Below are 15610 nucleotides of genomic sequence, written 5' to 3'. Positions count from 1 at the left end.
TAATAATACTCACAAATATCTCCAAACAGAAATGTAGTATAGTTCTTCTGATTCACTATGTTGCTTCCCCATGTGCAGGGCATTGCAGTATCTTAGGTATCTATGGTTACAACTAGTGTTGAGCATTCCGATACTGAAATATCGGGTATCGGCCGATATTCGCGGTATCGGAATTCCGATACTTAATTCCGATACTTTTGCAATATCGTATACCGGAATCGGAAGTTCCCATAATGCAATGAGACATTTTCATTTTATTCAGCCAATGAGGATCCTAAGAAGTGTGGGCACATCCTGTTAGGCATGTAGGCATCTTAACTAATGGCATGGCTGTGATTGGCTGCTGAAATGATGTCATGATGCACTATAAAAGCCACCGCCGCCATTTTGAGCTCACTCTGCTGTGAATTCAGTTAGGGATAGGACGCTGTTGTTCTGAGGGACAGTTTTAGCTACCTATTTGCTCTATACTGCTTTACCCAAGCTACTTTCTAAATCACTGTGCCTTGCAGCGCTAGTGCACAGTTCCCTGTGCTGTTCACCGCTTTCTGCAAGGTCTGTGTGTGTGAGTGCAGCTCACCCTGTAGTGTGTGCTTCAGCCACGTCTGGTTGTAGTGCACTCAGTGTGTGTCACTGCCTCATACATTGTCCTTTTTTGCCAATTCATAATTTTTCCTGATATCTCCTATTAGTGTGGTGGTTCCATCTGTATTCAGCTAAATTGGTTCCAAACACACTATATAGGAGTAGATAGAGACATTTTTTTCCGTCTTGCAGCGCTAGTGCACAGTGCTCTGCATCTGTACTGTTCACCGCTGTCTGCAAGGTCTGGTGTGTGAGTGCAGCTCACCCTGTAGTGTGTGCTTCAACCCCGTCTGGTTGTAGTGCACTCAGTGTGTGTCACTGCCTCATACATTGTCCTTTTTTGCCAATTCATAATTTTTCCTGATATCTCCTATTAGTGTGGTGGTTCCATCCGTATTCAGCTAAATTGGTTCCAAACACACTATATAGGAGTAGATAGAGAAATTTTTTTGGTCTTGCAGCGCTAGTGCACAGTGCTCTGCATCTGTACTGTTCACCGCTGTCTGCAAGGTCTGGTGTGTGAGTGCAGCTCACCCTGTAGTGTGTGCTTCAACCCCGTCTGGTTGTAGTGCACTCAGTGTGTGTCACTGCCTCATACATTGTCCTTTATTGCCAATTCATAATTTTTCCTGATATCTCCTATTAGTGTGGTGGTTCCATCCGTATTCAGCTAAATTGATTCCAAACACACTATATAGGAGTAGATAGAGGAGCCTTTCTGCAGCCTTGGGCCCTGCAGCCCCAGCCAGATTAGTATTAGCCTATTTTTTGCAGCCTCATCTATTGCATTGTAGGTTACCCTCCTACATTGTAATAGCTACAAAAAGTTTGTGATACTATTGTTATTACATCTTTAGGCACATCCAGTGTCTTTTTGTGACAAAAAAAAACCTAAATAAAGTTCACCAACCACTCCACTTTACAGTTGTGTAGGCCACATTAGCTCATATTAAAGTCTAGTCCACACTTTATAAAATTAGTGTTTCTTATACCTGTTAGCAGCTGTTCAGGCATAAGCACACTAAGCCCTTAGTACTTTTCTGCCTATCTTTATCAGTCTACCAAGATGAAGAAGGCAGGGAGTAAGGCATGTGGTCGTGGGCGTGGAGTTTCTGCAGGGAGAGGACGTGAGGATTCTGTGCCTGCAGGGAGAGGACGTGGGGATTCTGTGCCTGCTGCGGGCACCAGTGACTCAGCATCCCCCAGTTTTACCAGGGAACAGTCCTTTATGCGCAGCTTTGTAGGAGCTAGCCGTACCCCACTGCTGCGCGAGGACCAAATTGAAGCCGTTGTCGGATGGATGGCAGCTAACGCATCGACTTCAATTAGTTCCAGATCCTCTCAGGTCCTGAGCACTGAAGAGCACCCATCTGTCTCTTCACCACCTGCCAAATTGCCCAGGCAGTCAAAGAGCCCTGGACAGGAGCCATCTCTACTTCTGTTCTCTGAATCTCTTGGCTTGGAAAGAGGGGGCCAGCCAAGCAGAATTCGAGAATTTGAAGAAGAGGTAGTATGCAGTGATGCGCAACCGTTTTGTCTCTCTGAATCTGAAGAGGCGGGTGGGCCAGTGCCTATGGTCAGCAGCACACCTCAGTACGCATCTGATGATGAGACTCAGGTGCCACTTTCTGGTGCGTACTGTGCTGTCGAGACTACCCAGGAGAAGCAGTTGTTTGAAGAGGGTGGTGTAGATGATGAGGTCCTTGACCCATCATGGCGTGAGGGACAGGAAGGTGGTGGGAGCAGCTCTGAGGAAGAGATTCCCCGAACGGCCCAAAAAGGAGGGAGAGGGAGGGGGCAGACTTGGTTGCCTGTAGCCTCCACTTCGGCACCCATTAGGAGCATGGCTCTTCCAAAATCCAAAGCGGGCGCTCCCAAGACTTGCAGTGCCTGGTCCTTTTTTGACACAGTTGCAGATGACATTTGCTTTGTCAAATGCAAGCTGTGTAATCAGAAGGTGAAAAGAGGGAAAAGTGTCAGCAACCTCAATACCACAAATATGTGGAAACATGTGCGGACCAAGCACGTGGTGGAGTTACACAAACACACTGAAGACCTAGGCCAACCTACAGCGCCACCTACCACCTCTTCAGCTCGTGTTGTAGCCTCTTCCTCCAGCTCACACACAGCTGGTTCGGCTTCCTCACAGGATCGCCATGGAAGAATCTCTGGCACTGTTGTACAGAGACACAGTGTAATTCCACCCACAGCACCACTTTCCCAGTCATCCTCACACTCCCATGCCAGTCTACAGCCATCGTTAGCACAGGCATGGGAGAAAAGGCGCCCATACTCGGCAAACCACCCCCGAGCACAGGCTCTGAATGCTGGCATTGCTAAACTACTGGCCCTTGAAATGCTATCATTCAGGCTGGTGGAGACTGACACATTCCGTAACTTTATGGCATTGGCAGTCCCACAATACAACGTGCCCAGCCGCTTTTATTTCAGCAGGCAAGCCGTCCCTGCCCTGCAACATCATGTGGAGGGAAAAATTAAACATGCGCTACAAAACGCCGTCAGTAGCAAGGTCCACCTGACCACTGATGCGTGGACCAGTAAGCATGGACAGGGACGATACCTTTCCCTCACTGCCCATTGGGTAAATGTTGTGGAGCCGGGTACAGATCTTGAGAGTGGCGCTGTACGTGTTCTGCCAACTCCAAGGATTGCAGGAATCCAGTCTGTACACATTGACTCCTCCTCATACTCCAGTTCCTCTGAATCAGCGCTGCAGGAGCCGTCACGGTCTACCTCCACATCGACCCGTGAACGGTTACCTGTTATGATGACCGATATGAGCACAGCCGTGGCCAAACGTCAACAGGCCGTATTAAAATTAATTTCTTTGGGGAATCGAAGCCACACAGCGCAGGAGCTCTGGAATGCCATCAAGCAGCAGAGTGACGTGTGGTTTGTGCCAGCGAATCTCCAGCCAGGCATGGTAGTGTGTGACAATGGCCGAAATCTGGTGGCAGCTCTGGGCCTAGGCAACCTCACTCACATCCCATGTCTGGCACATGTGCTCAACTTGGTCGTGCAGAGTTTTTTGAGGGACTATCCGGATCTTGATGCACTGCTTCACAAGGTCCGCATAGAGTGCGCTCACTTGCGGCGTTCCAGCAATGCAAGATCACGCATTGCAGCTCTGCAGCGCCGATTATGTCTTCCGGAACATCGCATCATATGTGACCTACCCACCAGGTGGAATTCAATGTTACATATGTTGGAGAGGTTGTGTGAGCAGCAGGCAGCAGTAATGGAGTACCAGCTGCAGCAGGCGCAAACAAGTCGCAGTGCGCGCCGTTCACACTTCACCACCACTGAGTGGGCCTCTATGAAGGACATTTGCCACGTTTTGCGTGCCTTCGATTATTCCACGCGGATGGCGAGTGCAGATGATGCACTAGTCAGCATGACTATCCCCCTTATCTGCCTGCTTGAAAAAACACTGCAAGCACTAAGGGACGAGGTTTTGGAAGAGGTGGAGGATGAGGAGTCACAAATGCCATCTGCTTCTCTACAGTCTGCGCAACGTGGTTCCTCACAAAGGCCTAGGCAGGGGACACTTTGTGAGGAGGATGAGGAGGAGTCAATGGATGAGGAAGACATCTGTCCAGAGGAGGGAGGTACACAATGCTCTAGTAGTCAGTATCTAGAGCGAGGGTGGGGTGATGCAGAGCAGGCAGAGATCACGCCTCAAGCAGGGGACAGCGTTTCTTGGCCAGTTGGCAGTCTGCAGCACATGGTTGATTTCATGCTGCAGTGCCTGAGAAACGACCGCCGCATCGCCCACATTCTCAACACGGCTGATTATTGGGTGTCCACCCTCCTAGATCCTCGCTACCGGGACAACTTACAAAGCCTCATAACACCGTTGAACCGGGAGCGTAAAATGCGGGAGTACCAAGACGCACTGGTGCATTCCATCATGTTCTCCATTCCAACCGAGAGCAGTGCTGCTAGTGCTTTACAAAGCAGCTCAGTGCGTCGAGGCAGTGGAGGAAGCTCTGCACAAAGAGGGAGCAGAAGCAGCGCCTCAGCACAAGGCAAGACCAGTATGGCCGAAATGTGGCAAAGTTTTGTGTCCCCGCCGCCACAAATGTCTACACCATCACAGACGGCTCCAGTCAGCAGGAGGCAACGTTTCCGTCAGATGGTGACAGACTACATGTCTTGCCCTCTTAGTGTACTCCCAGATGGCTCTTCTCCCTTCAAGTTTTGGGTCTGTAAGCTGGATACATGGCCAGAGCTTAGTCAGTATGCACTGGAGGTGCTAGCTTGCCCTGCTGCTAGTGTATTATCGGAACGCGTCTTTAGTGCCGCAGGTGGTGTACTAACAGACCGTCGCATGCGACTATCCTCCGATAACGTTGACCGGCTTACTTTTCTCAAAATGAACAAGGCCTGGATCTCTCATGAATTTGCCAGTCCTCTTCCAGAATAAATAATTGGTTGGCAACAGTATCCAGGTCTCCTGTTCTGTTCATGTTTCTACCACCTGAACTGTAATCCCTGAGCTCCAACACCGCCAGTTGGCGCTCGGAAGTGCCGTCTGCACAGTCAACACTTGCTGCCGTGTTATTGGGGTTCAGTAACGTCAGCTGTTCCCCTGCTGTGCGGACGGCAATTTCTCCTGCTCTGTCCACATCCACTGTACTACTGATTTAAAACCTCCTCCAAATACACCTCTGGCTCCTCTGTTTTCAGTATTATCCCTGAGCTCCAACACCGCCAGTTGGCGCTCGGAAGTGCCGTCTGCACAGTCAACACTTGCTACCATGTTATTGGGGTTCAGTAACGTCAGCTGTTCCCCTGCTGTGCGGATGGCAATTTCTCCTGCTCTGTCCACATTCTCACTACTACAGATTTTAAAGTTGCTCCAATTACACCTCTGGCTCCTCTGTTTTCAGTATTATCCCTGAGCTCCAACACCGCCAGTTGGCGCTCGGAAGTGCCGTCTGCACAGTCAACACTTGCTGCCGTGTTATTGGGGTTCAGTAACGTCAGCTGTTCCCCTGCTGTGCGGACGGCAATTTCTCCTGCTCTGTCCACATCCACTGTACTACTGATTTAAAACCTCCTCCAAATACACCTCTGGCTCCTCTGTTTTCAGGATTATCCCTGAGCTCCAACACCGCCAGTTGGCGCTCGGAAGTGCCGTCTGCACAGTCAACACTTGCTACCATGTTATTGGGGTTCAGTAACGTCAGCTGTTCCCCTGCTGTGCGGACGGCAATTTCTCCTGCTCTGTCCACATTCTCACTACTACAGATTTTAAAGTTGCTCCAATTACACCTCTGGCTCCTCTGTTTTCAGTATTATCCCTGAGCTCCAACACCGCCAGTTGGTGCACGGAAGTGCCATCTGCACAGTCAACACTTGCTGCCGTGTTATTGGGGTTCAGTAACGTCAGCTGTTCCCCTGCTGTGCGGACGGCAATTTCTCCTGCTTTGTCCACATCCACTGTACTACACATTTTAAAGTTGCTCCAATTACACCTCTGGCTCCTCTGTTTTCATTCTTATCCCTGGGCTCCAACACCGCCAGTTGGCGCTCGGAAGTGCCGTCTGCACAGTCAACACTTGCTGCGGTGTTATTGGGGTTCGGTAACGTCAGCTGTTCCCCTGCTGTGTTCACGGCAATTTCTCCTGCTCTGTCCATATTCACTGTGCTACTTATTTAAAACTTGCTCCAATTACACCTCTGGCTCCTCTCTATTTTTATTCTTATTCCTGGGCTCCAGCACCGCCAGTTGGCGCTCGGAAGTGCTGTCTGCACAGTCAACACTTGCTGCCGTGTAATTGGGGTTCGGTAACGTCAGCTGTTCCCCTGCTGTGTTCACGGCAATTTCTCCTGCTCTGTCCATATTCACTGTGCTACTTATTTAAAACTTGCTCCAATTACACCTCTGGCTCCTCTCTATTTTTATTCTTATCCCTGGGCTCCAGCACCGCCAGTTGGCGCTCGGAAGTGCTGTCTGCACAGTCAACACTTGCTGCCGTGTTATTGGGGTTCGGTAACGTCAGCTGTTCCCCTGCTGTACGGACGGCAATTTCTCCTGCTTTGTCCACATCCACTGTACTACACATTTTAAAGTTGCTCCAATTACACCTCTGGCTCCTCTGTTTTCATTCTTATCCCTGGGCTCCAGCACCGCCAGTTGGCGCTCGGAAGTGCCGTCTGCACAGTCAACACTTGCTGCGGTGTTCACGGTAACGTCAGCTGTTCCCCTGCTGTGTTCACGGCAATTTCTCCTGCTCTGTCCATATTCACTGTGCTACTTATTTAAAACTTGCTCCAATTACACCTCTGGCTCCTCCGTTTTTAGTATTTACCCTGGGCTCCAATACCGCTAGTTGCTGCTCAGAAGTGCCGTCTGCACAGTCAACGCTTGCTCCAGTGTTATTGGGGTTCAGTAACGTCAGCTGATCCCCAGCTGTGTGTCCGGCAAATTCTCCTGCTTTGTCCACATCCACTGTACTACGGATTTAAAACCTCCTCCAAATACACCTCTGGCTCCTCTGTTTTTAGTATTTACCCTGGGCTCCAGCACCGCCAGCTGGTTCTCGGCAGTTCCATTGGCTCTTGTACCTTCTGCTACCCATCCGGGTTCCAGTACCGTCAGCTGGTCCTCGGTAGTTCCATTTGCTCTTGTATCTTCTGCTACCCATCCGGGTTCCAGTACCGTCAGCTGGTTCTCGGCAGTGTCTTTGGCACGGGTACTCCCTCCTGCCCAGCCTGGTTCCAGCACGCCAGCTGTTTCCGGGTAGTGTCAACGTCACTTTGCCTCCAATGCGTTGTCCTGTCGTGTTGCGGTCGGGTTAGCCGACTCTATGGTGCCTGCAGTTTAGGTGACTCCTATGTGGGCTGCGGGATCTGGCAATGAAGGCTGGTTCCATAGTGCCAATAGGACAAGCACCCCCTGTAGGACTGTGGGTTTTGGTAACTGCGGCCGGCTCGCGGCCTTGAACTTTTTTTTACATGGGTACCTTCTGCTACCCATCCGGGTTCCAGTACCGTCAGCTGGTTCTCGGCAGTGCCTTTGGATTAGGTGCCTCCTTCTCGGTATCCAAGTTCCACCAACGTCTGCTGGTCCTTGGTAGTGCTTTCTGGCACAGGTACCTCCTGCTTAGTAACCGAGTTCCAGTAACATCAGCTCGTCCTCGGTAGTTCCATTGGCTCTTGTACCTTCTGCTACCCATCCGGGTTCCAGTACCGTCAGCTGGTCCTCGGTAGTTCCATTTGCTCTTGTATCTTCTGCTACCCATCCGGGTTCCAGTACCGTCAGCTGGTTCTCGGCAGTGTCTTTGGCACGGGTACTCCCTCCTGCCCAGCCTGGTTCCAGCACGCCAGCTGTTTCCGGGTAGTGTCAACGTCACTTTGCCTCCAATGCGTTGTCCTGTCGTGTTGCGGTCGGGTTAGCCGACTCTATGGTGCCTGCAGTTTAGGTGACTCCTATGTGGGCTGCGGGATCTGGCAATGAAGGCTGGTTCCATAGTGCCAATAGGACAAGCACCCCCTGTAGGACTGTGGGTTTTGGTAACTGTGGCCGGCTCGCGGCCTTGAACTTTTTTTTACATGGGTACCTTCTGCTACCCATCCGGGTTCCAGTACCGTCAGCTGGTTCTCGGCAGTGCCTTTGGATTAGGTGCCTCCTTCTCGGTATCCAAGTTCCACCAACGTCTGCTGGTCCTTGGTAGTGCTTTCTGGCACAGGTACCTCCTGCTTAGTAACCGAGTTCCAGTAACATCAGCTGGTCCTCGGTAGTTCCATTGGCTCTTGTACCTTCTGCTACCCATCCGGGTTCCAGTACCGTCAGCTGGTCCTCGGTAGTTCCTCAGCTTTCTTGTACCTTCTGCTACATTTCCAAGTTCAAGCTTTTTGAAATGGTTCTTGGTAATCACTCTGGATCTCCCTGACGAGGACCCTGAAGACGAGGACCCTGAAGACCAACCCTAAGAAGACGAGGACCCCGAAGACAATGACCCTGAAGACGAGGACCCTGAAGACCACCCCGAAGTAGACAAGGACCCTGAAGACCACCCCGAAGACGAGGACCCTGAAGACCACCCTGAAGAAGACGAGGACCCCGAAGACGAGGATCCAGAAGACCAACCCGAAGAAGACGAGGACCCCGAAGACGAGGACCCCCGAAGACGACGACCCTGAAGACCACCCCGAAGAAGACCAAGAAGATGACCCTGAAGAAGTTGACCAAGAAGACAAAGAAGAGAAGACAAGCACCAAGATACAGAAGAACAAGAGACAGAAAACCAAGAAGCAGAAATACAAGAAGCTGCAGAACAAAAAGCGGAAGAACATTAAGCATAAGACTAAAAATCAGAGCAAAAGATAATATCTAAATTATAAGCAGAAGATGACTAAGCAGTGTATGGGGGTGAGTCCGTTCCTCCTCGTGGTGCCCCTGGAAAAGACCTGCTGCTGCAGGCCAAACTGAACGCGGACAAATCCTGTTGTAAATCTTTTGTGACGGGCAGAACGAAAGGTGTAATGTCCAACCTTTTATAGATAACAACTACAGGAATGCCTGTCACAAATAAGAATATGATGAAGAAGAAGAATATGAAGAAGATGAAGAAGTAGAATATGAAGAATGTAAAAAAAAGAATAATACGAAGAAGGTGAAGAAGAAGAAGGTGAAGAAGAAGTGGATGAAAAAGATGCTGAGGATGATGAAGGAGAAAGTGTGGGAGAAGTAAAAAAGAAGGTGAAGAGCATGGAAGTAGTGAAACATAAATATCTGACAAAATATAAAAATACTTAACATAGTTAATATTTCCGTAACTCAGAACATAATAAAAAAATAGTAATTCCTGCTATTCCATTTGACTGGGCTAAACCTCTATGCCTTTATTGTCTCCCCCACCTCCCCCAATACATTCTACATTATTCTTAGTTGTTTTCCTTCATGTAGAAATAACCTACAAGGAAAGAAAGGGTTTATTTTAATTCCGATATTTATGTCCCATTGACTTGCATTGGTTTCCGGTATCGGAATCGGTGATATCCGATACTTTTTCGGTATCGGTCCGATCCAATCCGATCCGATATTTCCCGATATCGGAAGGTATCGCTCAACACTAGTTACAACCACTAACAACTAACTGTCACTATATGAGTGGTTGTAACCATGGATACCTAAGCTACTGCAATGCCCTGCACATGGGGAAGTGACATAGCGAATCAGAAGAACTGTACTATATTTCTAATAGGAGGTATTTGCAAATATTATTATTACACCTATTACATATTTGGAGAGGACCTTGGAGAAGGGAATACCCCTTTAAGTCTTCAAGATTTGCACTGTGGATTTCATCCCTTTTAATACACTGGGGTGAAGTCCACAGCAATTCCACATGGTATACATATTGATTTACCTAAGAATTTGCCGCAAAATGCTTCCCAAAAGAGTTATAGAGGCTCAGTGGTTAGCACTGCAGTCTGGCAGTGTGGGGTTCTTGGGTTCAAACATCATCAAGGACAACGTCTGCAAGGAGTTTGTATGTTCTTCCTGTGTTTGCGTGGGTTTCCTCCCATATTCCAAAGATATACTGACAGGGAATTGTGCCCCAATGGGGGCAGTGATAATAATATAATTATATATAAATATCACTGTAATATTATGGCACTATATAAGTGAGCATAATAAATAAAGATAAGTGCCTTTGATGCATTTGATTTTTTCTGCACAGATTAGTCACAAACCCTGAAGGGGTTTTTTGATGCCAGGAAAGTGAATGAGATTCCTGAAGTCTCATGCACACGTTGCTTATTTGTGACTTGCAGATTTGGTGCAGATTTCAATCTGCAGCATGTCAATTCTTTCAGCGTTTTTGCTGCAGATTTCACCCATACTAATGAGTGCGTAAATATCTGCACCAAAAACGAATGTAAAAAATGTGACAAAAACGAGTCAATTAATCCAGCATTTTCCCTGCCAAGAGATACAGAAATGGTGCAGAGATTCTGTGGCGCGCCTGAGGGTTCGATCGCCACAGGGATACTGCACCTCTTTAATGGGGTGTGGTATCTCTCCTTCGAGGTAAGGATGGTGCAACTGTCAGGACCCCACCTCCGCATCCAACGCTACACTTCTCCCACCTGTAGGGGGGGGCTAATATGCACCAGTGTGCTGTCCCAGCCGGCATAAGAGGAGATGGGGGAACCAAAAGTTAGGGGGGACCTGGTAGTGGGTGAGGGTGGAGGATGCACATTTAGGTTACACAACAAAAATTCATATTTAATAGCCAGCCATCTTGGGCTTATGGTCTTTGACGGAGCAGCATACGCCACCTGTCCTCGCTATTCTGGCCTAGTCAGAGGGATTCCTGCTGCAAGAGGGGTACCGGCCCCCGACACCTGACTTTGCTACTTCACGTCCTAGTCAGGAAAGCCCGGAAGGCTCAGTGGATCCCACCGGGTAACGGACGGAGCGGAGTTGCCACCCGTACCCTTGTTCTGTGCATAGTCCAGAGGGAGACCCGGCCTTTCTACACACACGGATAGGAGAGTACTTAGTTTGAAGTCTAGGAACACTCTGGTGCGGGGTCCTGACTAAAGCACCTGAATTACTCGGAGGTTGTCGGACCCCCGGTCCTGGTGGCCGCAGGGCCCCGTGAGGAGCAGGGAGAAGCCTTGCAGCTGCATGCTCTACCGTGAGTAAAAACCCTGGAAGTCTACCCCTATGGCCTCCGGTCCCTTTATTTCTGCACCGCCCGCACCAGAACTTCTCACCACTACTCCCTCCATCCGCCTCTCTGCCCTGAGGCCCTGCTCCACCTGTGGGGAGTAGCACCATCTACAGCTGCCACTACATTCCGCCTCAGAGGACTGCTGCAGCGCTGGTGGCCATCACCAGACACCACAGGTGGCGTAGTCGATAATAACCACTCAACCCTGATAGCCCATTACTTTTATGTGACGGCCCTGGGCACGGAACGGGTCCAGGCCACGACTGCTTCCCCAACATCTGACCCATCTCCGAGTACCCCATCTCCCAGGGAGGGCTGTGAGCGTCACAATTCCTGCACCAAATACTTAACATGAGCACATACCCTAAACAGAATACGAAACAACCTGAACCCACATTTATGACAATCAGCGCTTCTGAGTCACTTTATATCACTAATGTGCAACCTTAGAGGAGAACAGATACAGTAATGTACTAGTACAAGGCCTCATCAGCCACATCACCAAACAAAACTCTAAAGGGCAGAACACATTCAGTTTAGGATAGTAATCAGCTGATTTACGACACAATTAAACACAAATTATGGTTTGTGTCAGATAAAGTGGCATAGAAAGGTGTCATAGATAAAGTGTCATAAATTAACCAACGGGATAGAAAAGTGGTAAAGTTGCCAGAGTAGTTAGCCTCAACAGACTACCTGTTCAATGAGTGGAGATCACATGACAGTATGGCCACAAAAGAATTAAGCCCCTTTTTAGGGCTCATGCAGAAGTCTGTGCAAACTGGTATGAGATCAGACCACAATGCACGGACTGGCCACAGCTCTCCCGACTTGAGTGTAACAGCCACATAGAAATACACCAAGCTGCCACGGGAGAGCCGCGTCCAGTACGTGCATAGCGGTCCGATCTTGGACTGATCTGTCCTGACGTCTGTATGAGCCTTTACTAAGCCCTTAAACAAATGTGAAATTGATGTATACAAGCCTATCGGTGGTCATTTAATCGTTGTCCACATTTCTATGCACACAGAATGATCGTTAATATAGTTGTTCTTTGCACTTACAATATCATGTTATCAGCAGCACATCACCCTTTTACATAAAAATAATTATTGGCAGCACATTTCCTAAGTCGGCATAAAATCATTGCCCAGGACGATCTAGCATTTTGCTTGTTTGTCTGATGATTTCCGGCCTGGTGCAGGAAATAGAACACAAAGGATCGCAAAGCTGTTCTTCGATCTCAGGATTGGTGGGCACCGCAGAGGTCAATCCCACAGTAACCATAATTTGATGTCATAAACTGATTGATTTTCCCGTCTTTTACATTTATGGCATATGCACTGATTAAAGTTCATACTTGGTAATTCTGTAAACTCAAATACAAGCGAATAGAGAGAGCCATACACGGGTAGCCACTCACACCAGGCCTCCATTCTCAAGACATTGGTCCCACAGGTACCAGACATTTCTGACATATATGCCATAAATGTACTTTTAAATAATGTTGATCAATAAGCTTAACAGGGTTATTCACATCTGTTACAGTTCACAAAAATAATTTTAAAAAGTGTTTTTCTGTGGTTCTCCCATAAAGATCTATAGCATCAGATATTAAAGGGGTTGTCCAGTACTTATATATTGATGGCTGACACTCCCATCAAATCAGCTGTATAATAGCTGCAGCCGAGCACTGCACATAACTAGTGGTGAATCTACAGAGCTTTACTGCCCCCTACTGCCCCCATTATACAACTGACGGAGCTGTGCTGTTCCATTCTAGAGCTGATCGCCTCCAGGAACAGCTGATCACCCCATCCCATCTAACATTAATGTCCTATCCTAAAGAGAAGCCATCAATATAAAAGTTCTGGACAACCCCTTTAAGAGCGGTTAGCACTTAAGATCAGGATCGGGGATGATATTTCTTGAGAAACCAGTGTGCTACAAAAGGTCGGCAATGTGAAGGATCATACATCATCTCTCCAGGAGTAGACTGAGCTCCTCTCAGTGGACAGTCCAGTAGTATAGCTTTGTATTCCTGACCAGGAATGATTTAAGTCTGTAGGAGTAGTTTGTCCACTTGACGACAAAGACGAGACTGATTCACTGTGGAAACATAAAAAAACTTGAAAAATGTTGAAAAACATTACAGCCTGGATATCGGCCAGCATATTCAATGTGAAATGTTCACAGCAGAATTATACTAAAGAAAAGGCAGGGGAAGCAATCAGCGCCTCTATCACGGGCCGCTTATCAATGGCGCCAGCACTAATACCAACGTCTATCTTTACCAGTCTGGCCACATGCAGCGCCAAACATCACACAATCTGATCTTTTTACAAAGTGACTCACATTTTACTACCTATATAAAAAGGGAAAGCCATGTAAAAAAAATATTAAAATGTGCCATTTTAAAGGGACATGTCCTTTTGGAATATTTTCAATAAATCACTTTGGATGTTTAATTTTCTTTAGAAGAATTGTTCCAATATTTATTTTCACAACTCACTTCATATCTGATAACTAGAGAAATAAAGTCCATACTGTACCAGGTGTAGTTATGGATGGCTTCCTGTACAGGCCGCGTAAAATGTACAGGTAGAGGATCGCCTCCTTTGTCTGATAGCCGGCAGTCTGTGTTTCCTCGAGACAATCCCCGTCTGAAACAGAGAAGGTAAAGATGGGCTCCTAAGAATGAAGTTACCCCTAAACGATATATTCCCATTAGTTGTAAAGCAACCCATGTGCACCCTTTATTTTTCCTTCATGGAGGTTTCACTGATTACTGCAGGAATCTATCATGCGTGAACACTGTTATGTCTGTGCCTTGATAGAATAAATCCTAAATGCATCAAAGTAATTCTGGCAGCGCAGATTATTTTCAGTTATCGAATGTATAATCAAAAATACTTCAGTTTTACAACTTTAGCATAACATTCTTTTTTGGCCTGGGAAACAGCCATTTACTGCAAATAAACAGCAGCGCTGAATTCTCTGGCTCAATCATTAACATTACAGCAGCTTATCAATTCAGCCAGAAGAGGAATTATTAACTGCTTACAGCTGCTGTGTCCTTCAAAATGTAACAAAATGATTGTCCAAAGTTCTTTCAGTCACAATCAACCAACTTTGTAAAGTATCCTGAAAGGAACATACCATTGGTGCAACCTGTGCAGCTGCACAGGGGGGCAAGAGCTAATGAAGCCCACTTCTACCTCCAAAACAGGTGGAATTGTGTATTATGAGATATTATACTGCAAAGGGCCCACATATTATAATTGGACAGGGGCCTCTTCTGACTGTGTCCGCCCCTGCATGTCGGTTAATGTAACCAGTAAATATAATGATATCCAGAGTATATTAGGATTTCAGGAAACTAGTATTATTATTTGTATAGTGAAAAGTTAGTAAATTTCTCTATATTCTTAATTTATCAATGCCTTAAGTCTGCACGGTCTCGTCTTGCAGTAATTCGGGGTAGCAACTTTCCATTTTTTATATTTCCAGTAGATAAAAGAAGTAGCATAGTGTGGGGGTGAAAGCGCAAAATTTCTGTCAAATGAGCTGACGCTGGGACTTTTCCCACTGCAAGTGGCAAAGTTAATATCTAGTTTTCCCAGTGGCTGGCGAACACTTTTTTTTATCACCTCGGTCTCTTTCCATGCAGAGCGCAGCAGTCAAGAAGAAGACAGTATCATGAAGTATTGAATGTGTGCACGCTGTTCACATTCAATACTTCATTTAACTGAGCTTTACCACTTTGGACGCAGCCTGTGCAGAGAACAGCAGCCAATGACAAAATCATCTCAGCTGTTGCACTTTGCAAAGGACGAATAGTACAATCTGGGTAGGGAGAGTTTTTTTGAGGTTTATTAGAATCATATTAAAAGATTACAATTTGGGAAGAGGACTCAGGTGGGTTCGGGCCGGGGGCTACTCAGAGCCAATACATGCAAAAAGTTCCATGGGTTACGAGACGCGCGCAATACACTTGCCTTAGACAGGGCACTGGCAACCCACACTACACCACTGGATAATAGTCTCTACTGGTTATGTGATGGATACACGTGTCTGACTTATCATAGTCCAGATATCAGAGGTAGTCCATGACCCCACTATCAGTATTTGGTCAGTATTCGGTCAGTATTTTTTCTCAGGAGTGGGAGCCAAAACCAGGAGTGGGTGATAAATGCAGAATTGGTGACTTGTTTCTATTATACCTTTTCTCTGATTGCTCCTCACCTGGTTTTGGTTCCCACTCCTGAGAAAAATACTGACCAAATACTGATAATAGGGCCATGGCCATA

General features: G+C 47.3%; 1 protein-coding gene across 3 annotated transcripts in view; it reads right to left on the bottom strand.

Annotated features, from left to right (window-relative positions):
• FAM149A (family with sequence similarity 149 member A) overlaps positions 1-15610 on the bottom strand; it is a 196234-nt gene that overhangs the window by 35426 nt on the left and 145198 nt on the right. For all 3 annotated transcript variants that reach the window (XM_073645354.1, XM_073645355.1, XM_073645356.1), the window contains exons 2-3: positions 13853-13963; positions 13277-13409 (exon numbers count right to left, since the gene is read on the bottom strand). In XM_073645354.1, coding sequence (XP_073501455.1) covers positions 13277-13409; positions 13853-13963 — 244 coding nt within the window. The remainder of the gene's footprint in view (positions 1-13276; positions 13410-13852; positions 13964-15610) is intronic.

This window comes from Phyllobates terribilis, unplaced genomic scaffold (assembly GCF_046119375.1).
Source record: "Phyllobates terribilis strain yellow unplaced genomic scaffold, ASM4611937v1 Scaffold_1__5_contigs__length_1240528914, whole genome shotgun sequence".
Taxonomy (NCBI): domain Eukaryota; kingdom Metazoa; phylum Chordata; class Amphibia; order Anura; family Dendrobatidae; genus Phyllobates; species Phyllobates terribilis.
This window is presented reverse-complemented; position numbering and strand designations above follow the sequence as displayed.